At 42.9% G+C, this 25,019-nt stretch overlaps 1 protein-coding gene across 1 annotated transcript; it reads left to right on the top strand.

Annotated features, from left to right (window-relative positions):
• Nucleotides 1–12,620: 12,620 nt before the first annotated feature.
• Nucleotides 12,621–17,418, top strand: LOC146491474 (uncharacterized). Its single transcript, XM_085150032.1, has 3 exons — nucleotides 12,621–12,765; nucleotides 13,165–13,542; nucleotides 17,312–17,418. Exons 1-3 carry the CDS (start codon nucleotides 12,636–12,638, stop codon nucleotides 17,416–17,418), a joined length of 615 nt encoding a protein of 204 aa, XP_085006158.1. The 5' UTR covers nucleotides 12,621–12,635.
• Nucleotides 17,419–25,019: the final 7,601 nt, after the last annotated feature.

Raw genomic sequence — 25,019 nt, 5'->3', positions numbered from 1 at the left:
GTAGCGTTCAGATAGCTGCTCTGCTCTGTGTTGGTACAGGGCATTGACGATGATAACAGTGGCTGGATTATAGTCTTAAACTTAGTTACAGCGCTTTCAGAAAGACATCTACTTTGATAAAGTCTACTCTCCACTGCTGTGTAATCAATTATTGTAAATGTAAATGTTATCAGGAAATGATCAGACAGGAGAGGGTTTTCAGGAAACACTGTTAAATGTTCAGTTTCTATGCCATATGTTAAAACAAGATCTAGAGTGTGATTAAAGTGGTGGGTGGGTTCTTTTACATTTTGAGAGAAACCAATTGAGTCTAATAACAGATTAAATGCCATGTTGAGGCTGTCATTTTTAGCATCTACATGGATGTTAAAATCACCCACAATAATTATTTTATCTGAGCTCAGAACTAAATTAGAATAAAGTCTGAGAAATCAGACAGTAACTCTGTGTAAGGCCCAGGTGGACGATAGATGATAACAAGTAAGACTGGTTTCTGAGTTTCACAGCTGGGGTGGACAATGTTAAGCATCAGGCTTTCAAATGAATTAAAAGTCTGTCTTGGTCTTTCATTAATTAATAGACTGGTGTGAAAAATTGCTGCCACACCGCCCCCTCGACCTGTGCTTCGAGATTTCTGGTAGTTAGAATGACTCGGGGGTGTTGATTCATTTAAAATAACATAATCATCCTGCTGCAACCAGGTTTCTGTAAGGCAGAGTAAATCAATTTGTTGATCAATTATTAAGTCATGTACTAACAGAGACTTGGAGGAGAGAGACCTAATATTTAATAATCCACATTTCACTGTTTTACTCTTTGGTTCAGATGTGGATACTGTATTGTTCTTTCTTTGTAATTGTTTATGTTTAAGTTGTTGCTGGTTCTTAGTTTGTTTTTTGTCTTTTTGGAAGCTGACACAGTCTCTATGGAGATGGGTTTTTGGGGGGGTAGCAGGAGGAGAGAAGCTGCAGAGAGGCGTGTAAGACTGCAACTCTGCGTCCTGGTCCCAACTCTGGATAGTCATGTTTTGAGGGGTCTAATAAATTTGTCGATATTTCTAGAAATGAGAGCTGCTCCATCCAAAGTGGGATGGATGCCGTCTCTCCTAACAAGACCAGGTTTCCTCCAGAAGGTTTGCCAATTATCTATGAAGCCCACATCGTTTCTGGGACACCACTCAGACAGCCAGCAATTTAAGGAGAACATGCGGCTAAACATGTCACTCCTGGTCTGATTGGGGAGGGGACCAGAGAAAACTACAGAGTCCGACATTGTTTTGGCAAAGTTGCACACCGATTCAATATTGATTTTAGTGACCTCCGATTGGCGTAACCGGGTGTCATTACTGCCGACGTGAATTATGATTTTACTGAATTTACGTTTACCCTTAGCCAGCAGTTTTAAATTTCCTTCAATGTCGCCTACTCTGGCCCCTGGAAGACAATTGACTATGGTTGCCGGTGTCTCTAGCTTCACATGTCTGAGAACAGAATCACCAATTACCAGAGTTTGACCCCCAGCGGGTGTGTCGCCAAGTGGGGAAAAACGGTTAGACACATGAACGGGTTGGTGGTGTCCCTGGGGCTTCTGTTTAGGACTATGCTTCCTCCTCACCGTCACCCAGCCGCCTTCTTTCCCCAGCTGCTTGGGGTCTGCCGGGGAACAGCTAGCGGGGCCTACGCTATCTTCGGCTGCACCAGCTACAGGGGCCTGGCTAGCTAAGGGTGAATGAAGGGTGCGAAGCCGAGTCTCCAATTCAGTAATCCTGGCCTCCAGAGCTGCAAATATGCTACATTTGTTACAGATATCATTACTGCTAAAGGAGGCCGAGGAGTAACTAAACATCTGACACAATGAGCAAGAAAGTGCAGTAGGGACAGGTGAAGTAGCCATGGTGCTAACGAGTCGGCTACGAGCTAAGCTAAGCTAGCGAAACGGTACAGAGACAGTGAGTGAATACTGTGGCTATAAATTAGGTAGTGAGTACACAGAAAGTGTGCTTCGGATGAAGCACGTGAAGATTATACTCTGAAAAAAGAATGTATTTAAAAGTTGTTAATTAAACTGCTAAGCAAATAAGCTACTCAGAAACACCACTGTGTTTGAGCAGGAACAGGAAGTGATACTCTACCACAGAGCGAGCGAACACCCATTCATTGCAACTATACAGTACATAACTTGATGTTTCTGACTGTGCAATACTGTTTACAAACTGACAAACATTTCAAGTTCCACAAAATTTAAAGGAATTTGAGGTAACTAACTATCATCCTTGAAATTTCTAATACAGCACTTATATTAACATAACACTGTTTACATGATTCATAAAGAACAATTAACAACACTTCTTGTAATAACTTTGAGTGGAAAAGGACAGAAAAACAACATGGATGCTGGAATAATTGTAGCTTCCATCATTAATGGACTGAAGAGGAAGAAGTTCCCAAGGAATCATTTAGAAGAGTTTAGAACATCAACTGATTGAATCCATGAATTTGGACACATGTTTCTGAGTGAAAGAGACAGACATGTACAGATTGAACAACCTGTTCAACCGTCAGAGAGTTTCTCTAACAGGAGGACACTCTTTACACTCAACTCAGCACAGACACACTGAAGAACCAGGGCGGACTCTAAATCCAGGTTAAAGAGGTTCAGTGAATGTGGTGTTGAAGGTGTGGAGGTAGATCAGAGTGTCAGAGGAGACTCTGTAGAAGGACAGAGTGCCACATACACTGCTACTCTGTTAGAAACAGAGAAGGAGATTGATGATACTTTCTTACAGTGCCAGACACGAGAAGGACCATCATCAAAGCAGTACAGACTCCAGGACTGATCATTCCCTCCAAAACAGCAGTCATTGCTGTCTCCTTTCCTTGTGATTCTTCTGTATCTCACAGATATATAATGTCCCCTCTCCATTAAAACCTCCCAGTAACAGCGACCAGTCAGACCATTTGTACACAGCAGCTGAGGCCAATAATGGAATCTGTCTGTATGATCAGGATATGACTGATCCTCCTCCACACATGTCACCTTCCTGTTGTTATCAGACAGTTTGAGGTTTGTGTTCACTGTGTTTCTGTTGATTGTGAGTTGACAGGAATCTGATGGAGAGAACAAACACAATCCAGCTGCAGTTATTGATCCATCATCTGTCCATTGATTGACACTTTGATGATGACTCCTGACATCAGAGTTGTGAATCAGTGATGTGACAGTTTGAAGATGGTTGAATGTGTGCTGCTTTGTTTTCATGAATCACATTAAAAACACACTTACACTTCCTCAGACCTGGTGTCAACCATCGGACTCCAGCAGGCTCCACCCTGAAAGGAGGAGGGGGGTCAGATCAGCACAGTCTCTTTCAGCATGCACACATGGACATTACATTACTCTCATACAGATAATGTTGGACACTGATAAAGGAACAGTCCAACATTTTCATGAATACACTTCAATCCATACACACAAACTGAAATGATTCACAGCCTTGTGAACAAGTTTCCAACCTATCTTAACCTGTTCATCCTTCAGTCAGTGTCACTGACTGTCATTGTGACTGTGGACATACAGCATGAGAAACACACACATTTAACATGGCTGACACTTTATTAGGTACAAAGTGGCCACTTTCTTATGTACAGTACACCTCTGGCCAGAGGCAGGAAGTAACGAAGTATTTTGTTAATGGACTTAAGTAGTATTTTTGGGTGTCTTTACTTGAGTATTTACTTCTCTGGCAGCTTTTTACTTTTACTCCACACATTTTTAAACAAATATCTGTACCTTCTACTCATATTTTTAGAACAGGCTTGTTAGTTTTGGTTTAACACATTTGCGGGGAGTTATTTCATGTCACTGCGAGCCTTCACACATCAAATCAATTTGAGGCTAGACATACTGTGAAACCTGCTGCAAAACAAACTAGACTAATTGCATTATTTAAAGGTTGTTTAATATTCTACAGTATGTTTAACATGTTGATCCTGAACACAGGCCATTGCTCTAAGTCAGTGTTAGAGTCGGATTGGTTCTTTATCTTTTTGGTGACCTCACCCCAGTGCATCACTGACTGAATTCCACCCTCATACCAACTTTATACCATCTAGAAAACAGACAGCATATACAGTGTACTGTCAGTGTAGAGGATGGAAATCAGCCAGGACAAGTCATGAAACATCTGATCAGATCTGGTTGAATTCAGTTGTGTACATCCACATCCCCTTTAAAGAAAGATCTTGGTAGTGAAAACAGGCTCCAGGATGAGCATCTACCATGATTGTTTGCAGGGTGAGAGGAAAGAGAAGAGAGGAGCATGGAGACACAAGAACAACACACAAACTAAGGAGAGAGAAAACAAAAGTTAAGGATATGCAGTAGTGACATATAAAAGCATCAGACTGAAAAGATGGGAGTGGAGAAGACTGTTTACTTAGCCTGGTGGGGCGAAGGACACTGTCTCAGCTGAACTATGGACACGCACACACATACATATACTGATACTGATAAGCACTCACTGACGCATCACCCTCCCTATCCAATGCCACCTCCAACGCTTACCTCCCCCATGATGTGGACATCGGGTCAGCTGGAGGTGCAGTCGAAAGATTGCAGCGGTCCCAGATCAGATGTACACACTGAAACACTTTCCCATGTTGCTTGTCTGTGTTTATTGTGTTATGGTGTGTTGATACCTGTGCAATCCTGTATTATCCTTTTGTGTTACACATTTCGATGTTTTTTTTCCTCACTACCTAGCCTGACCTGTCTCCCCAATGTGATGTTTGTATTGTATGTACGGTAGGCAAGGTCTGTCATGTCGGTTGTGGGCAAAAGACCTGCAACTGACAAATAAAGGCTATCTCGTCATCTCTCATCTCAAATCCTTATCTGCAGGTATTATCCTTCTGCAAGAGACTCATATTAAAAAAGACACAAAACATAGATAAAGTGCAACTGGGTATCTCAGATATGTCAGTCACCATATTATTGGGGAAGAATGTCCCATTTCAGATGACTTGTGTGGTTAGCGATAGATATATAATGGTCTCTGGTACTATAAATTCTCATTCATTACCACTTCTAAATATATATGATCTAAACACAGATGAACAGAGTTTCTTTAAGAGAGTTTTTGATCTGCTCACAGATAACAAGGATTCTAATATAATAGTGGCTGGAGATCTTAACTGTTATCTTGACCCCTTCCTAGATAGATCATCCACACGACTAGCGTCAGAAACAGCATCTGCAAAACTTTTAAATAAACAGTCTTCTAAATACTCCACTGATTTACTTAGGTCCAGTCTCTCAGCTCATCCTTCTGTTCCCCAAGGAAACTACAAAGACTGAGGTATACAGAAAAAGTAAACAAAACAGAAAAGTAAAAGAAATAGCGGTATAAAATAATTTATGCCAAGCGGGGAGTGTGTTGTTATAGCTTGAATGTGTTAATATGCTTTTGCTTTGTATGATTTGGCATCCTCTTGTGGCCACAGTTGGTACTTGGGAAACTTGTTATGCCCAACTAGTTCGATACAAGTGTGCAGTAGAGGTGAAACTTTTGCCCATGCATGCCTGTAAGTGCCTGCTTTAATCTGACTCTCTAATGTCTCCTATGTGCCAAAGAAGCTGCTGATGCTCTGCGATTTCCTGATAGAGTTCAGTTCCATTTTAAATCATTTTGCCATTTTGTAAGAAAAAAACTTGAATGACTTCACTCCAGGAAATAAAAAGAAAAACCCTGAAAATCAAACAAAGGGTTTTTGTTCTCAAACATCAGCTATGGAGGAGCAAAACCAAGGGAAAGAAAATAAAGTCAAACTGAAAATGCTTTAAAAAGACATTTTGAAAAATAACTACAACAGTTGTGTCCATACACTAGACCAGGTGTTTTTTCCTACTGACATTCCTTCGTCATTTCTAAAAATCAATCTGGCCACCTCCATCAAACGGCCAGAAGTGTATGTCTCCACCATAAGATCCACTGTTTTCATTCTGCTTGCGTTCTCCAGATGACTCTTTTTGATGGTTGGAAAATCACCTACAGGTACATTCAGCAGGTACCAGTGGAAACGTTTCAGCTCCTCCTCTCCCAAATCATCCAACAGGTCTAATAGCTGCTCCTGAACAGGCGTCTTCATCTTAAATCTACAAAACATGAGAGGATATTTTGAGAAGAGGGAACAAAGTGAAACAGGATCAGTGTTACAACACATCATATTGTCTTTGCAGTTTTTTTGTTGGATTCTACTGTTTATTTACTGCAATGACATGATTTTAATGAAAAAACCTGCCGCTCATACAGAATCCCAGGCAATTAGACTGATACTATAAAACCTGAGGATGAGGAACTCTGATCTAAAAACAGCCAAAGATCAATAAACTTAATCAGAGGAAAACTAGACCTAATCCTGATAAACCTGAAGATGATTTTTGCCTTTAATGTTATTGCAGAGGCACTCTTAAATAAAGAAAGCAGTTTAATATCTACAAACAAGTTCAGTAACAGCTTTAATTTTTTTGAGATTGTTGAAGTTAAAAAAATAAGTTGTTCAAGTTGTCCTTTTAGTAGCTCAATGATCACATTCAAAGGTCAAGTTGATTGAACAATAATTTTATTTCCTTCTCTCGGGTCAAGTTTGTCCAATTTTTCCCTCACTTGAGGTATTGAGTTATCAGCTTATTCCAATTGTTGGGTCGGAATAATTTTTGTCTTTTGGGTCATGTTCATACACCATGTGTCATTTGAGCATGTAAAGGACTGAGTCTGGTATAGTTTTTATTAGTTTATTTGGTTTCCTTTTATCAGTCCTTTAGAACTGTAAATATGTCACAATGTTTTAGATCGTGTTTATTTGTGAGAATATGTTGGGTTTTTTTTAATTATACATATTTATATATATACTCTGACATTTTATGCGTGTTGATGCATGCTCAATCATCCAGGTCAGGAAATCCCAAAAAGTTGGTTCTGTTCATCTGGACATTTTCAGTTCTTCAGTCTCAGCTGACTGCAAGTTTCCCAACCTTATAAACATTACATTTGCATAATGAGTGAAACTAGAAACCACTGAATGAACAATGGGCAGCATTGTAAGATGGTGAAAGATGTACCCTTAGGCTGCTGGGGATTCCCATGATACACTGAGTGTTTCTTCAACACTCATGTGTGCATAGTCAAGTTCTGTTGGAGGTTTCTCCCTCTTGCTAGGGGTCATGTGATCGTTGGATTTTTCTCTTCTATGTATTATTGTAGGGTCTGTCTTACAATATAAAGTGCCTTGAGGCGACTGTTGTTTGTTGTAATGCTATATAAATAAAATTGAATTGAATTGAATTAGTAAACTCAGGATTTAACCTGCACGTTGACATAAAAAGAGGGTATGGCTAGCAGCATTTGACCAATCACTAGTGTACTGACATCAGCATGGCTGATTTTACAAACGAAGCTCTGTACAGGAGTTTAATATTAATAGCACTGAAAGGTTGTGTAAGTGCTTTAAAGTTTTGCCTGTTTGAAGAAGGAAAGAAACTGTTTAAGCTAATAGGCTGATCAATATTACAGTTGTTCAATATTATATATTATATTAATATTATAATAAAGTGTTTAATGATGTTTCAAAAATTAATGTTTGAACACAGTCTCAGTTTTTATTCTTTCAGGTGCAGCCTTGCTGGAGTTTAACACTCTGAGAGGAAAGAACAGAAACTGAATTCCAATGTGGGATCAGACTACAAGCAGATCTGATCTGAGGTCAGCATTTACAAACAGGTGTCCTGTTCTTGGATGATATATTAATGCTTTCAGAGCAATAGAGTTTGCAGCCAAGTGGGAAAATTCATGTCTAAGAAATTATATTTCTGACTGATCATCAAGGAAACAAAAAGACTTCAAATGCTACTGATAAATGTTCAGACCTCCTACTGTCCACAAATTAAAGTCTAAGGGATTTTCCAGAGATAGTGGCACTATTTTCTGGTGATCTGATTGGTCAGTAGGTAATGAATTTATACCGGTTGATCTCTAGTCTGGAACCTGCCCTGCAATAGCAAATAATAATGCTACAAAGAGAAAATAAAATCCAGGCTATATCTAATAAATGTTTGTTGAAATCAGACACAGAACATGTTTTGTGATAGTGGGTGTAACCCAGCACCTTTTGGGATAAACTGAGAGCTCATGTATGAGCTACTGAGTTTTGTTTTGTTTTTATCTTACGTCTCGATGCATGTTCAATTATCCAGGTAAGTAATTCCTAAAAAGTTTATTCTGTTCATCTGGACGTAGCGTTTTCATTGGGAGAAACGTTTTGTCACTCATTCAAGTGACTTCTTCAGTCTCAGCTGACCGCAGGTTTCCCCAACCTTATAAACAGTATCTTTGCAAAAAGACTGAAACTAGCACCACAGAATGAACAATGGGCTGTGAGGTCAGTTCCTTGATCATTAAAATGCAAATTGTTTTGCCCATTGATCAACAACCACTGGGTGGTTAAGTACCATTCACAGAGAGTTGGGGAATGGCTGTTAGAATTACGTTTTTTAACAAAATAATTTCTAATGAGCAAGAACTTATTTAAATAATTTTAGTTTCAACCCTGTTTTGAATTTGAGGAATAGGACCCAGTTGCATCCTGCTGATAACAGAAACTTTGCTTCATTCATTCCCCCCCAGACTCTGCTGCTAACATGTTACATGGCTTACATTACAACTGAAACAGTAACTACAGCAAGAGGAAGTAAGAGGAGGTGTGTACAAATGGATGTGTGTGTGTTAAATGCAGACCCATGGTATGATATCTGAATAGAGTGTTTCAGAGTTTCACAGTGAGTTGTCAAGTGGAGGATTTTTTCATCTATGAAGGTTTTAAATGTGTAGCTCAACATTCCTTTGCAACAGTCAATGGACTAAGACAGAGAAGAAGAAAACAGACTTTACTTGAAGATTCTCAGTGTGGATCAGTATAATATCAGCCCTATGTCTGCAGTTTAGGTTAAGCACAACGTTCACATCATATTAATCTCAGCACAACTAAAACATGGTGACTGACCTCAGATACTCCAGTCTGCAGCCTGAACTCTCCTGAAAACTATGCAGCTCCTTCAATTCTGAATAATGCAGGTTGTTGAAAGTCAGGTCCAGATGTTTCAATTGGGAGTGGTTGGACTTCAGAGCTGAGATCAGACAGGAGATTTCTGACAAACCACAGTTCATCAACCTGCATAAAGAATGAGAGATGTAAGTTTATCAGAGAAAGTTTGCATTTGAAATCAGTGTTTCATACCTACAGTTCTCTCCTGTCCCTGGTGGACATTTATTTGACGCTGCCTCAGCAGAGCAACAAACATCATCAAGGACAGCTTCTGCACTGGTTTTGACCTATTCAACATGCTTCCCTCAGGGAAGAGCTACAGGTGAAGCAAAAAGAATTACAGACTCAAAAATAGTTTCTTCCTAAAAGCCAAAGCCACCCTGATATCACAGGACTTCCCTCTACACAAAAACTACACAACTGTCATCACCAATGTGCAATACTTAATTTTACATGCAATAATCCACACTGTAAATATATAACACTATTTATTGACATGACACTAGCACCACTGACTAACAATAGGCTGTGACGTCATTCATGATCATTTCATCATCAGATGTGAGGGGCCTTTAGAGAGAAACCAAAAAAAGCCAATTCATAACAGGATGACACAACACAGAGCCACCTTGACAGGACAACACTCAGCGGTACATCTGCATCTAAAGGTCAAAGGTGACTCTTTCTAGGATGACAATGTGGGGTGGGATTAAATAAGCTTATGCTTCTTCCTGCTCCTTTTTGAACATGAAAGTTATTTGTAGTTGTGGTTGCTCGTTTTCCTTTTGTTTTGCTTTGTTCATTTGTCTCTTTTAATTCTATGTTGTTGTACTTTTTCAACATGTTCAAAATAAAGATTCAATCAATCAATCAATCAATGTCCACATTTTGGAAAGAGAAAACCGACTCACATCTTGTGTCAGGTGACCTCAATAGGACACATGATAGGATGAGGCAAGGTCTCATAGCTATTAGCTGCGTCCCAATTTAGGGTCTGCATTCTTCAGAGGACCCGGCCTTCGCAATCTACATGGGCCGTCTCGTCCGAAGACTGAGAAGGCTGGAAGTGCGAGGCTTATGAAATGGGACGGTCTAGCCTCCTTTGCTGCTCAGGTTGCCTAGCAACCATGATACTAACCGCTGGAAACGTTTCATACAGCTTTATTTGACAGAAATGAAGTAGAAAATCTTTTTGTTCATCTGTTTGTTTTTATATGGGCTTTGTTTGATTTGATAAGTATCTGAGGCTGAGACCGCGGGACTGTAAAAATATGATTGTTGGGCTTCATTTTTGTACTGAACAGTCATTTTAAGATTAGCTAGCAAATAATATTTACTGTATTTTCTGCACCATAAGGCACACTTAAAATCCTTTAATTTACTCAAAAATCAACAGTGCGCCTTATAATTCCGGTGCGCCTTATGTATGGATTGTGGCTGTGCTTACTGACCTCGAACAGATTTTATGTGGTACACGGCGCTCAATTTTATGTGGAACACTGCGGCATCACTAAGAGTTAAAAACTGTCTACATTCTTTAATCTTTAATAAAATGATCAGCATAAGTTTAACATCCAAGCATCCATGAAAACAGAGTTTATTAAATTTAACGGAGTAAGCAGTTAGCAGGAAGTTAGCTTGTTAGTTTCCACCTAACCATGATATACCATGTTCTGACTGAGAGATTTGTGAAAAAATAAGAATGTGCAGCTCTGCCATCAATTCCAACAAATGAAGACAGAAAACAGCAGTGATGTTTGTAGGGTTACTGAAGTTGGACTAGGTGGTATATAATGATGTACTACGTGATCGCTAGCGACACAGCTATGTTAGCATAACAGCAAAGTGAAGCTGGAGGATAAACGCTAACTTTTTTCTACTCGATAAAAGCTAACAGGTGGGTTCCCGATGGTTAGGCACAAATGCAATCGCATGGCAGGATTTTGTAAAAGGACCAAACTTCAGTCAGGAGAACAACTGAGAATATCCATCCACAATACGAGGTTAGTCATTAATATACTGCAACAACATGGGAATAGAGCAGCTGCGAGAGAATTCAACATTAATTAATCAATGGTGCGGAAATGGAGAAAGAAGAACAAAGAGTTGAGTAAAGTTTGACTTATCTGACTGTTTTGTTTCGCTTAATGTGCCTTATGGTCCAGAAAATACGGTAGCTAATGTTGTTCATGAGACTAAAGTCATCTCACTCTGGTAATGTTAGTATAATATGTCCAATATTGGAGTTATTACTATATTAATCATTATTAATTATTAAAGAAGTGAACTTGAACTCTGTATCAAATACTGAGCTTCAGTAAAGATTCAAGTTGCAGTTATTTATATGTCCTATTACCTTAAATCTTTAGTCAAAGACAAGTACCTTTTACAGTGTATATATAGATGTATTATATATAAGCAACAAATGTTGTTCTTTTATTATGTTGGCATTACTAAATTTGGCTCAATGCTTACATATGTGTGTAAAAATAAAATTTACAAGGTGTGATAACTATTTCTGATAAAATGAAGAGTAGACTGATATATTCAATATGCCTTTATTGGTCAGAAAATCATACCATGTCATAACTCCTTTGAGTCATACAGAATAGATATCAGTGCCTTAAACAGGCTGACTTCTGCTAAATAGATCAAACTGGGCAGAAAGTATACAAACACATAACATCCTTAAAGAATATGATGTAACACTATAGATCAACTTACCTCAGAATATATAAAGCATATAAACAATTACAGAAATATGATACAACAAACACAGCAGTACTACTAATGCAAAATAATCAAAGCTTCATGTAACTGAAACAAACATGGACATTTATTTTTAGGTCCATGCTGCTGCTGATACATACTTTAGGTTTCTGAATATTAAACTCGTTTCTGCCTTTCATGGTGTGTAAATTAAAGGCCCTGAGTACTTTCTCCCACACTGAAAACACTGGAATTGTCACGGTCGGACGGTCCTTCCGGACGACTCTGCTTGTGTGTATGTTTTCTGTGTGTGTTTGCTTCTCCCTCTCTCCCTCCTCGGGGCTGTTTACGGAAGTGCACGCCGTGGGAGAGGCATGTCCTGGCGACTGTCGTCATTGGGAGTCCCTCTTTGCTGTTGCTGGCCACCTGCAGCTGATTACCTGACCAGCTGTTGGTAATCATTCCTCCCGGCTAGAAAGAGGTATTTAACCTGGACTCGCGGCGACAGTCAACGTGGGATTATTACTCCGAACTGGTATAGTCCGTGCGAGCAATGTGAGCTTGTTATTCGGCGAGCATGTGGCTAACGGTGGATTTTCCTTCTTCCTCCAGGAGGGGCAAGCGGAGAAGCGAGTTGGGGGGCACACACACTAAGGGAGTTACAACACGGAACGCACTGGGAGCAAGGGACGAGCACGATTGGAAAATTGCACTTTTGATTGAATTGTTGGACTTGCCTGTCTGTTTCACTGTAAATAAACGCACTGTTTCTGTGAAGAAGAACCGTGCCTGGGTCCCTCTTTTCTGTGACAGAATAATCCCACCACCATGGACCCAGCGGATTCTGCTTCACGCCAGCAGTCTTTCCAAGTGGAGGTTTTGGAGCGACACGAGGAATTGCTGAAGCACGTTTCAAAGGAACAAACCGCGCTTCGACAAGCCATAACAGAGCTTAAAGGTATGTTGATTTCCTCACCTCATACGGCTCCAATGCAGCCCGCCCCTTCGCTGGAAGCCGCGGCAGCCTGTCTGCTTCCTCCTTCACCTCCACCGCGGCAGCGAGAGTACTCACTCCCCGCGCCTGAAAAATTTGACGGCGAGTTGGGGAAGAGCCGGGGGTTTTTGACGCAATGCTCTCTTGTGTTTAGACACCAACCTTGTGCCTTTGCTTCTGATTCCGCTAAAATCACTTATTTGGTGCAACTTATGACTGGGCGGGCGCTTCAATGGGCTCAGGCAGTTTTAAGTACCCAGCCCTCTGTGTCATATGACGTTTTTCTCAGCAAGTTTCGCTGTGTATTTGATAAAGGCGCTAGCTCAGACGCCGCAGGTCATCGCATGTTTTCTCTGAAGCAAGGTAGGAGGAGCGTTGCTGACTTTTCCATGGAATTCTGGATCCTGGCGGAGGAGTCGAGCTGGGAGGAGAAAGCACTGCGTGGAGCCTTCCTCAACAGCCTTAACAAGAATATAAAGCGTGAGTTAGCAACCAAGGAACTGCCTAAAGCTTTGTCTGCTCTAATCAATATGTGTATTAACTTAGACAACCATATGCGGGAGTTCGGCAAAAGAGCCAGGGATGGTCGGCGGCCTGCTGGGAGCACAGGTACATCTAGGGACCTTCCTACTCTGATGTGGAGAAGTGATGAGGAGGAGCAACACGGGGATGAAGAGCAACCCATGCAGCTCGGCGGAGCCAAGCTTTCCTCCTCTAGACTGGGGCGCAAACCACGGACCAGTGAGTGCTTTCTTTGTGGAAAAAGAGGACATTTTGTTGACTCCTGCCCAGACCGAGTAAAAGAGTCGGCCCGTCAGTAATTGTGGGGATACTGGCGGGCGCCACAACAAAAGTGTTCCCTCACCTCAGCTGCCCTGCCAAAATAATGTCGCACTCCCTCACTCACTCCTGCTGCGCACTCATTGACTCTGGTTCTGAACAAAATTTCCTAGACGAAGAGTTAGCCAAAATCTTAGACCTGTCCCTACTTCCCCTTCCAGAGGTCCTGAAGGTCTCAGCCTTAAATGGCGGCCATCTAGCCTCCGTCACACATCACACTCAGGAGGTTACACTCATTATTTCGGGAAATCACTCTGAGAAAATCAGCTTATTGGTATTCAAAGCCCCCCACACACCACTGGTACTGGGATTTCCTTGGCTCCAATGTCACAACCCCCAAATCGACTGGGCCAAAGGGTGTGTAACTGGCTGGAGCACGCGGTGTCATGAACAATGTTTACTTGCCGCTGTCCCGGACAATCCCGGGACCGCCTCTGCGAAAAGCTCCTCACCCCTCGACCTGTCCTTGGTGCCCTCGGAATACCACGACCTCGGCCAGGTATTCAGCAAAAGTAAGGCGTTGTCTTTGCCTCCACATCGGCCTTACGACTGTGGAATCGACCTACTCCCAGGTGCTCCCCTGCCAACAAGTCGGCTCTACAGTCTGTCTAAACCGGAACGCGAGACCATGGAATGCTACATAACGGAGTCTCTGATTGCAGGTATTGTTCGCCCATCTACTTCACCTTTAGCAGCAGGATTCTTTTTTGTAGAAAAGAAAGATAAGAGCCTGCGTCCCTGCATTGACTTTCGAGGGCTGAACAAGATCACAGTTAAGAATAAATGTCCACTCCCCCTGCTGGCCTCAGCATTCGAACTACTACAGGGTCGGTCGTGTTCACCAAACTGGATCTTTGGAACGCCTATCATCTGGTTCACATCCGCAAGGGTTACGAGTGGAAGACAGCTTTCAACACCCACCTGGGGCACTTCGAATACTTAGTGATTCCTTTTGGTCTTACTAACGCCCCTGCAGTCTTCCAGGCCCTGATTAATGATGTGCTCAGGGACTTTATTAACCATTTTGTCTTCGTGTATCTGGATGACATTCTGATTTTTTCCAGGTCGCAGACTGAGCACATCAACCATGTACGTCTGGTTCTACGGCGCCTATTGGAGAATCGCCTTTTTGTGAAAGCAGAAAAATGTGAGTTCCATGTGCAAACTGTTTCTTTTCTGGGTTTCATTGTGGAACAGGGGCGTTTGCGAGCTGACCCGGCCAAAGTCAAAGCCGTAGTGGAATGGCCTGTTCCCAAGACCCGCAAGGAGATGCAGAGGTTCCTGGGCTTCGTCAATTTCTACTGCCGCTTTATCAGGGATTTCAGCAAGGTAGCCCTTCCTCTAACCAACCTAACTTCTCCTAAATTGTCTTTCCAGTGGTCCTCCGCTGCCCAGCAGGCGTTTGATCGGCTAAAGCACCTGTTCTCCTCAGCTCCGGTCCTCGTCCAGGCGGACCTCGGCCGGCCTTTCATCGTGGAGGTGGATGCGTCCGATTCGGGTGTGGGAGCGGTTCTCTCCCAACGGCTCGATGGCAAGCTACATCCCTGTGCGTTCTTCACCCGCAGGTTGTCTCAGGCCGAGAGAAATTACGATGTGGGCGACCGGGAGTTGCTCGCCATCAAGTTGGCCCTCGAGGAATGGCGACATTGGCTGGAGGGCACTGAGCAGCCTTTCGTGGTGTGGACGGACCATAAAAATCTGACGTATCTCCATGCAGCCAAGCGCCTCAATGCCCGACAAGCCAGGTGGGCCTTATTTTTTACTCATTTTCACGTCTCCATTACTTACAGGCCCGGTTCTAGGAATACTAAGCCCGATGCGTTGTCGCGCCAGTTCGCACCGGAGACCGATGAGGACGAGAAGGACAAACCCATCCTGCCCCCCACTTGCATTGTGGGCGCACTTACATGGGAGATTGAAAAGGTGGTCAGGGACGCCCAGCGACGGGAGCCCGACCCCGGCACGGGCCCGAAGAGGAAACTGTATGCTCCGGCCACGGCGCGTAGTCAGGTCATTCACTGGGCACATACCGCCAAGTTTTCGTGCCACCCAGGTAAAAATCACACTGTCTCCTTTCTACAACGTTTGTTTTGGTGGCCCTCTCTTATTCTCGATGTCCAGAACTATGTTGCGGCATGCCCGGTGTGTGCACGGAACAAAACCTCCAACTCACCTGCTTCTGGCCTCCTGCGACCGTTACCCACTCCAAAACGGCCGTGGTCGCACATCGCCCTGGACTTCGTCACCGGCTTTCCTCCCTCTTCAGGTAACACCTCCATTCTAACCATTGTTGACCGTTTTTCCAAGGCCGCCCACTTCATTGCTCTGCTTAAGCTCCCGTCTGCCCTGGAGATGGCCCAGTTACTGACGCAGCATGTGTTTCGGCTCCACGGCATACCCCAGGACATCGTTTCCGACCGTGGCCCTCAGTTCACCTCGCAGGTTTGGAAGGAGTTCTGCGCCGAATTGGGAGCTCAGGTCAGTTTGTCCTCCGAGTTCCACCCCCAGACTAATGGTCAGACCGAAAGGGCCAATCAAGAGCTGGAGGCCATGTTGCGTTGCGTCGCATCATCGAACCAAGCAACCTGGAGCGACCAGTTGGCCTGGGTGGAGTATGCCCACAACACCAGCACTTCATCAGCAATTGGGCTCTCGCCCTTCGAGGCATCGCTGGGGTATCAACCCCCCCCCCCCTCCTCTCTATCTCTGAGGGAGAGCTGGCGGTTCCCTCGGTCCAGCACCACCTTAGGCGCTGTCGTCGGGTCTGGCGGGCCACGCGCGCAGCACTCCTGAGAACGGCCGAGCGGAACAAGGCATTGGCGGATCGCCGTCGCACTCCTGCTCCGGATTATCAGGTCGGCCAGCGGGTGTGGCTCTCCAGCAAGCACATCCCTCTTCGGACTGAGTCCAAGAAACTGGCCCCTCGGTCTCTTGGCCCCTTCGCCATCCATGAGATCCTGAACCCGGTGACGGTCCGGCTGGCCCTTCCGCCTGCCATGAAGGTACATAACGTCTTCCATGTTTCTCTGATTAGGCCCGTCCGGACCAGCCCTTTGTGCCCGCCCTCCGGGCCCCCGCCACCCGCCCGGGTTATCGACGGCGCCCCGGCGTATTCCATTACTCGCATAATGGATGCCCGGCGTCGCGGTAGGGGCTTTCAGTTTTTGGTGGATTGGGAGGGGTACGGTCCGGAAGAACGTTCTTGGGTGCCGCGGTCTGCCATTCTCGATCATTGCATGGTGAGAGAATTCCGCCGCCGGCATCCGGACAAGTTTAGCAGGTCGCCCGGCGGCTCCCGTTAGAGGGGGGTACTGTCACGGTCGGACGGTCCTTCCGGACGACTCTGCTTGTGTGTATGTTTTCTGTGTGTGTTTGCTTCTCCCTCTTTCCCTCCTTGGGGCTGTTTACGGAAGTGCGCGCCGTGGGAGAGGCGTGTCCTGGCGACTGTCGTCATTGGGAGTCCCTCTTCGCTGTTGCCAGCCACCTGCAGCTGATTACCTGACCAGCCGTTGGTAATCATTCCTCCCGGCTAGAAAGAGGTATTTAACCTGGACTCACGGCGACAGTCGACGTGGGATTATTACTCCGAACTGGTATAGTCCGTGCGAGCAATGTGAGCTTGTTATTCGGCGAGCGTGTGGCTAACGGTGGATTTTCCTTCTTCCTCCAGGAGGGGCGAGCGGAGAAGCGAGTTGGGGAGCACACGCACTAAGGGAGTTACAACACGGAACGCACTGGGAGCAAGGGTTGAGCACAATTGGAAAATTGCACTTTTGAGTGAATTGTTGGACTTGCCTGTCTGTTTCACTGTGAATAAACGCAATGTGTTTCTGTGAAGAAGAACCGCGCCTGGGTCCCTCTTTTCCATGACAGGAATGATAAAATTTGAACATTACCTAATAAGACTGATTCAGGACAGACAGTTAGTTATTTTAAAGTTTTCTAGCAATCCTTCACAAACAGGGAACAGTCTGTCTATTCTCTCCATCTGTTAGCTGGTGCTGGATCGTCCTCCTCCTCTTCCTCACACACTGCTGAGTTTGTCCTGGTGGATCATCAGGGGTGCAAAGCCTCACAGAAGATGTGATGCAGTGGGTCCCTCAGTCTGTCCTTACTCTGGACACTTGCAGTTGTCACACATGAAAATCAAATGTTTGATAAGCTGCGGGATTCAAACACAAGTGTAACTTAGTAATGAATGTTCATAGTGTTATTACACAATCAGAGAGAAAGCTAAAGAGAGAGTGTGCAGGACAGACAGAAAGGTGACTGTCTCAGGTGTATACACTGCTACAAAGCAGCACAAGAGAAGGCTAAACATGAAGAGTTCCCTGATAGCACAGTGGACACAAGTGTGACTCCTGTGATTAAAGCATCTTTCTTTAAGCTTAATGAGTGAACCGTCTGCTCGTTCAAACAAACATTAAAGTCTGTTTGGCTCGACACCACCGAACAGAGGCAGCAATATAACATAACTAACATTAACAGTGCAATGAATCCTGCTTGTGCCGTGATATTTGGGACTGAAAACCGAGCAGCATTCACTGACTTTCAGCCTGTTGTGTTTGTGGATATATTACTGACTTTAACCCTTTAAGACCTACCATAAAACCAAGTCCGCCAGAGTTTACTTTATATTTTTACATGCTGTAGTGCCATTTTGGGGATTTTTTCAAATCGCTATACATCAATACAACTGTTGTAGCCCAAATTTTAATAATATGTATGCATTAAGTCCATAGTAGCTACATAAATGGCAAAAAAGTGCAATAAACTACAAACAAAATTTAAAAAATCGTTCTTGTTTTGTTTTTTTACATATATTTCTACTTGGAGAAATTTAAGATGTTTATCCCTCAAAACTTTAAATTCAAAAACGTTTCAAAAAATAGTTTACAACAACAGGAAATTTATTTTGAGTGTCTTCATAGTTTTAATTTTGAGATTCACTAATTTTTATATACTGCAGGAAAAACGAAAATAAATCCTATAAATTTGCAAAGAAAACAACATGTGCATCAAAATAAACTATTTAAAGCAGTGCAATTTGAGTTCTAAGTATCCCAGAAACTATTCAGAAAAGCATGGAGTCTAACATGACTTTTAAAAACACCAGCATAGGCTTATAAGGCCTATAAGTAAAAAACTACTATTTCCACGAAAATGACATCACTTTTGGACAGGTAATGGCGGACATGCGATAGTTCACACTGACGTCTATTTCAATGTAGGAAGCGTTACGAACAGCTGATTGGATCAGCAAAGCGTGTTTCTGGAATATTATGTTTTTGTTGCTCCAAGTGCTTTTTATGCAAGTTTTGCAAAGCTATATGTGGAAGGAAACCGTGACCTAGGACAAGCTGATGGCATAAGATGTAAGTACAACTCCTCCGGTTTAATATGCAAAAAAAATTAGTGTGCTAGCTTACGTGGTTCCGATTCTACAGGGATTTAAAAATAGTTACGCAAAATGGAGCGTGCCCACTCCGATCGGCTTTAAAGGGTTAATTATCCATAACATCATCACATTCTCTGTAGGATTAAGGTCAACTATGGCATGGCGTATATTTTAAAGTAAAGGCTTTAAAACCAAGTTAATGCTGAAAGCACTAACATCACTAATGTCAAATAACTATAAGAAACTGATCAGGAAGGCTGGCTCTGTGGTCAGCATGAAGCCGGACACTCTGGTGACAGTGGCAGAGAAAAGGACACTAAAAAAACTGCTGGAAATTATGGACAATGCTGGGCATCCTCTGCACACGGCCATAAACAACCAGAAGAGTCTGTTCAGTGACAGGTTGCTTCTCTCAAAGACAAGAACCAACAGACTTAAAAACTCCTTTGTCCCACACACCATCAGACTGTTTAACGCCTCTCTGGAGGGGAGGGGGGGGGGGGGGACAGGAGGACAAAGGAGGGGGGAACAACTAAGCTGTAGTGCCTCTTCACTTCACTGTGCAATGCCTTTTGTGCAATACTTTTGTTAATAGTCAACGGTGCAATAGACCTCAATACTTTAAATGTGCAATTCACTTGTATTTTTATTTTTATTCCTATTTATTCTATTTATCCCCTTCGTATATTTTATTTATATATGTCTCTGTATTTATATATGTGTGTGCGTGTGTGTGTGCATATATATAATATTCTGCTCACGCTCTGTAACTTCTGTCGGTGCTGTGCTTTTGGAAACTGAATTTCCCAGAGGAACCCACCCGAGGGATTAATAAAGTTTTATCTTATCTTATAACTTTCACAACATGTGGCCAACAGTAATGTTTTAATGTTCTTCGTTATTAAACATTTGCACATATATAAGTGACATAATATTGAGTACTTACTTTTGAAACTTTATTCTTCGGCCACCCTGCTTTAGCCAGCCGCCGTTTTTTTGAAAATATTATCCACACCCACCGCCGCGCTATGAATTCTGGGATAGGTTGGGCCACGAAGGATACACCTGACCCCTCCTTCAAATTCGGAGAAATGAAGGATGGATTTTCGGCCACATTTGGAGCAGCCTTCAAATTGGGACAGCCTTCGCAGAGAAGGCATGACCAGGTGATGAGGAAAAGCTGTGTCTGTTACCTTCCCCACATACCCCTACCACCCTTGAGTGGGAGAGGAAATCGGCCATGACCATCTGTGCCGCTGGCCTATGGACCAACTTGAACTTAAAAGGCTGGAAAGCCAGATACAACACCATGCCACAATACATAATCAGCCTTATGTCTACAGGTTAGTATCAGCACAACTTTCACATCATATTCATCTCAGCACAACTAAAACATGGCGACTGACCTCAGAGTTTCAAGTCCGCATCCTGGATTCTCCAGAAAACGACACAGCTGCTTCAGTCCTGAATTCTGCAGCTTGTTGTTACTCAGGTCTAGGTATTTCAGATGGGAGGGATTGGACTTTAAAGCCAAGCACAGAGAATTGATCTCTGACAAATCACAGTCCTTCAATCTGTATAAAGAATCAAAGATGTAAGTTTGACTGACCTCCGAGTTTTAAGTCCACATCCTGGACTCTGCAGAAAACCACACAGCTGCTTCACTCCTGAATCCTGCAGCTTGCTGTTAGTTGGGAAAAAACTGTCACTACTCAAGTCCAGATGCTTCAGGGAGGAGTTGGTATTCAGAGCTGGGATCAGAGAGCTGAGCTCTGATGAACCACAACTCCTCAATCTGTATAAAGAATGAAAGATGTAAGTTTATTAGACAAAGTTTGTACGTGAAATCATTCAGTGTTTCATAATCTGTTAAGAGCTAAAAAAGGTTCAGAATGTATTTGTCACATCTGCTATGGCAGGCGGCATGGAGTGGAGAGAGTGTGGACAGACAACGGAGATGGAATGGAACATTAACAGAAAGCGTCTTAATGCATGCTCAATCATCCAGGTAAGTAAATCTCCAAAAGTTGATTCTGTTCATCTGGACGTAGCGTTTTCAGTGGGAGAAACATTTTGTCACTCATCCAAGTGACTTCTTCAGTCTCAAGCTGAAGAAGTCAGTCTGTCACGTTTTACCCTCTTAAAAAAGAGGGTAAAACATGAGCAGAAGTTAAACAGCAGAAATAAATATACAAATAGATAAAAATAAATATAATTGTTAAAAAAACAAAGTGACACTGGCTTTAAAAGCACAAAAACACTCTGCTGTCTATCTAAATGTGGGTTTTAGTACTGACTTTAGACACAATTTAAAAAAAAAAAAAACATTCGCCCAAACAACGTCACAGATAAACAGTTAAAAATATAAACTCAAGAAAAATCGTCCTGATTTTAAACATCCGCATCAAGATAAACTTGCAGATTTACGAGTCAAAATGTGTCAAAAAGTCTGTATCCTTACCTGAGAGTTTCAAGTTTACAGTGGGGACTCCCGAGTCCAACACGCAGAAAATCCAATCCAGAATCCTGCAGCTTTTTTAAGCTCAGGTCCGGCTCTCTCAGATGATTGGATGGGGAGCTGAGAATTGAGGACAAAGCTTCACAGCTTCTTTTTGAGAGTGTACAATAACTGAGCCTGAAGAAGAATAACAATGAAGACATATTCTTTTATTCATCTAATAGTATTGAACATTTAAAATTATTCATATATTTACTTACAGAGCTTTGTTGGAGGCTTTGACCACTGGCAGCAGCCTTAGAAGAGCCTCCTCTGAACTAGAGTATTTCTTTAGGTCAAACACGGAAAGATCTGATGACAGTAAGATGAAGACTAGAGCTGACCACTGGGCAGGAGACAGTTTATCTGTGGAGAGACCTGATCTCAGGGACTGTGAATCTCTCCACTAGAGAACGATCATTCAGTTCATTCAGACAGTGGAACAGATTAATGCTTTTTCTGCAGACAGACTCTCACTGAGCCTCCTTTTGAGGTACTGGACTGCTTCGTGATTGGTCTGTGGGCTACTTCCTGTCTGTGTCAGCAGGCCTTGTAGGAGAGTCTGATTGGTGTGAAGTGAAAGACCCAGGAGGAAGCGGAGGAACAAGTCCAGGTGCCATTGGACTCTGTAAGGCCTTGTTCACAGCACTCTAGAAGAGTATCTCTGTAGATTCTCTTGTTTCAGACTCCTGGGAGGTTGTTTGTTTCTCTTCCAGCAGATTGACTCCAGAGTTGATGAAGGTCAGATGGACATGAAGAGCAGCCAGAAACTCCTGAACACTCAGATGGATGAAGCAGAAAACCTTGTCCTGGTACAGTCCTCTCTCCTCTTTAAAGATCTGTGTGAATACTCCTGAGTAGACTGAGGCTGCACTGATATCGATGCCACACTCTGTCAGGTCTGATTCATAGAAGATCAGGTTTCCTTTCTGAAGCTGATCAAAAGCCAGTTTTCCCAGAGACTCAACCATCTTCCTGCTCTCTGGACTCCAGTGTGGATCTGTCTCGGCTCCTCCATCATATTTGACCTTCTTCACTTTGGCCTGAACCACCAAGAAGTGGATATACATCTTAGTTAGGTTCTTGGGCAGCTCTCCTCCCTCTCTGGTTTTCAGCATATCCACCAGAACTGTAGCAGTGATCCAGCAGAAGACTGGGATGTGGCACATGATGTGGAGGCACTCTGGTGTCGGTGCCCGTCTCTCAATTTTAAATACATGAAGATATTGAGGGTTCTCGGGAGGGACCATGCTGACACCGGCTGCTCTCTGGCAGGAAGAACCATGCCTCTTCTATGTTTTAAATACACTTTAGAACAGCATGCAGCAGCACCACATATGAGCGGGAAGAGGGAGACATGGGGTCTTCACACTCCCGTTCTCTGTTTATCATTGGGACGGGGGGGCTGGGAGGAAGAGTTGGCCGTCTGATGGGGGTCTGGTGGGGGGTCTCCCTGCTGCTCTGGGACCGGAGATGGTCTGCTTGTCTCCACCCCAGGAAAAAGGCTAAAATCTCCAGGTTCTGGCACGGTTGCACCTCTGATGGTACTCCTTGGGCTCTCATGCACTGGGGGCCTCTGGATGTCTGGGGCCTGGATCTCCTCCATGCCTGCTTTATGCCCTTGGGGACGGGGCTATGGTTCCCCACACCCTCTAGCAGATCGTTACATGAAGAAAACCTTTTGAATACAATACAATACCTGAATATGCAGGTGCTCACAGACACACACTATATCTTTCTTGGCTGCTACCTCAAAGCACACTGTGCGCTGTTGGTTGTACATACACAACTGTTCTACTATATTAATGTCCAGCTGCCAAAGGACTTGAGGAGTAAATAATAAAAAAAGGCCAAATGTCTGTAACTGAGGATTCTGTCTCAGTGATTTATAGCTGTAACGTGTTGGGTAAATCATGTTCATGTTGCATGATCACAGTCTGCTTCAGGACCTGATAAAAGTTGATTAAGAAGTAAGATCAGAGCATTATTATTTTTAATTGTTTGGCCTCACATACTAAAGAGCACCAACAGGATAGACTTACCTTTAAGCTTCACCAGTGTCCAGAGTAATTAATCAAATTCAGCTCAATGTACAGTTATGTTTTTTTACTCTATTACTTCAGCCTGATTTAAGTGTGACTGATCTTCTTATTATACATTTTAAAAAAAGTTTTGTTCTATGCTTTATAGATTTTATAGAATATTTGTTTACAAGGATTTATTTGCATCACACCGATCGCATGTAACAAACACAGCACATTTCATGCCAGAAATAAAAAATCAAACATTCTGGAAAATTATTCTGAAGTGAAACAAACCTTATTTCATGGCAAAATCATAACTAATGCAATTTTGTAAGTGATTTCAGCTCCTAAACAGTGGCCGGAGGAAAGAATTGGCAGAATAATGTGGGCACATGTTAGAGAGGTTTCCCTGTAGATACTCTGTGCAAATATTAAAACCATTAAAATCATAAAATTATTAACACCTGCTTTTGAATTTCCCCCATAAAGACAAGAATGATCACAAAAGCAAATCAAATATAGAACAGAGTCATCCAGCTACATATAGATCACTATCTTTTGTAGATACCGTTATTAAAAAAAACAGTGTTTAGAAAAAGTCATTCCAGCACTCAATAAAACACACACACACATTCCTCCCCATTCCCATGTGCCTCCTACTTTCCGCTCCACCACACCCAGCCACACATGCAGAGCCTGGGGGTGCAGGTGTGTCACCAGGGTGGAGGGGAGGCATTCCTCAGCACACATACAAAAACACACAACAAATTCTCCCATACTGAGTTTTTCACTGTGTAATCCTGAGATGAGACAAAACCTCACAGCATTCATTAAATAATGGATGAATTGGATTTTGTATGCATTATTTATTAATTGAAGAAGAGTTCAGTCTTTTTTATTACACAAAAGTTTTCTCACATTGTTTTTGATCAGTTTGTTATTTGATGATATAAAAAGTACACACAAATTATATATACACAACATTAGCTCAACATAACCGCAGACCAGCTTTCATACACGCTCTCTACTTTTCTCTGCATCTGGAGGGCTGTGTTGACGGAGCTCATGCTCCAAGTTGACTCTCCTCTATCACATTTATCTTCACAAAAACAAACTGTAGTAAGTAAAGGTAAAATAATTCCTGCTTATTAACCACAAAATAACTTCACTGATGACGTGACTGACCGTGTCCTCCAGAGCTACCCTCTGGGTATCGTTTCTAACTGAATTCTCTGTCACACCAGTGCTGCTGACTGTGGGTGGATGTGCAGATATCCCTTATGTATTTTCCCATGGTTGTTTTTCTGCAGCCGCCTCACACTCCAACTCACACTCACCGTACATCATATGCAATCACAGATGCATTTCATCTAATACTCTGTGTCAGTTTTCGCTTCACTTGTTCTTTGGTCATCCTTAAATGTTTTCTCTGAGTGGCTAGAATTTGTGAGCGGGGGGG

Source organism: Neolamprologus multifasciatus, chromosome 23, assembly GCF_963576455.1.
Source record: "Neolamprologus multifasciatus chromosome 23, fNeoMul1.2, whole genome shotgun sequence".
NCBI lineage: Eukaryota > Metazoa > Chordata > Actinopteri > Cichliformes > Cichlidae > Neolamprologus > Neolamprologus multifasciatus.
The sequence above is the reverse complement of the archived record's forward strand: the minus strand, read 5'-3'. Positions and strand labels throughout refer to the sequence as shown.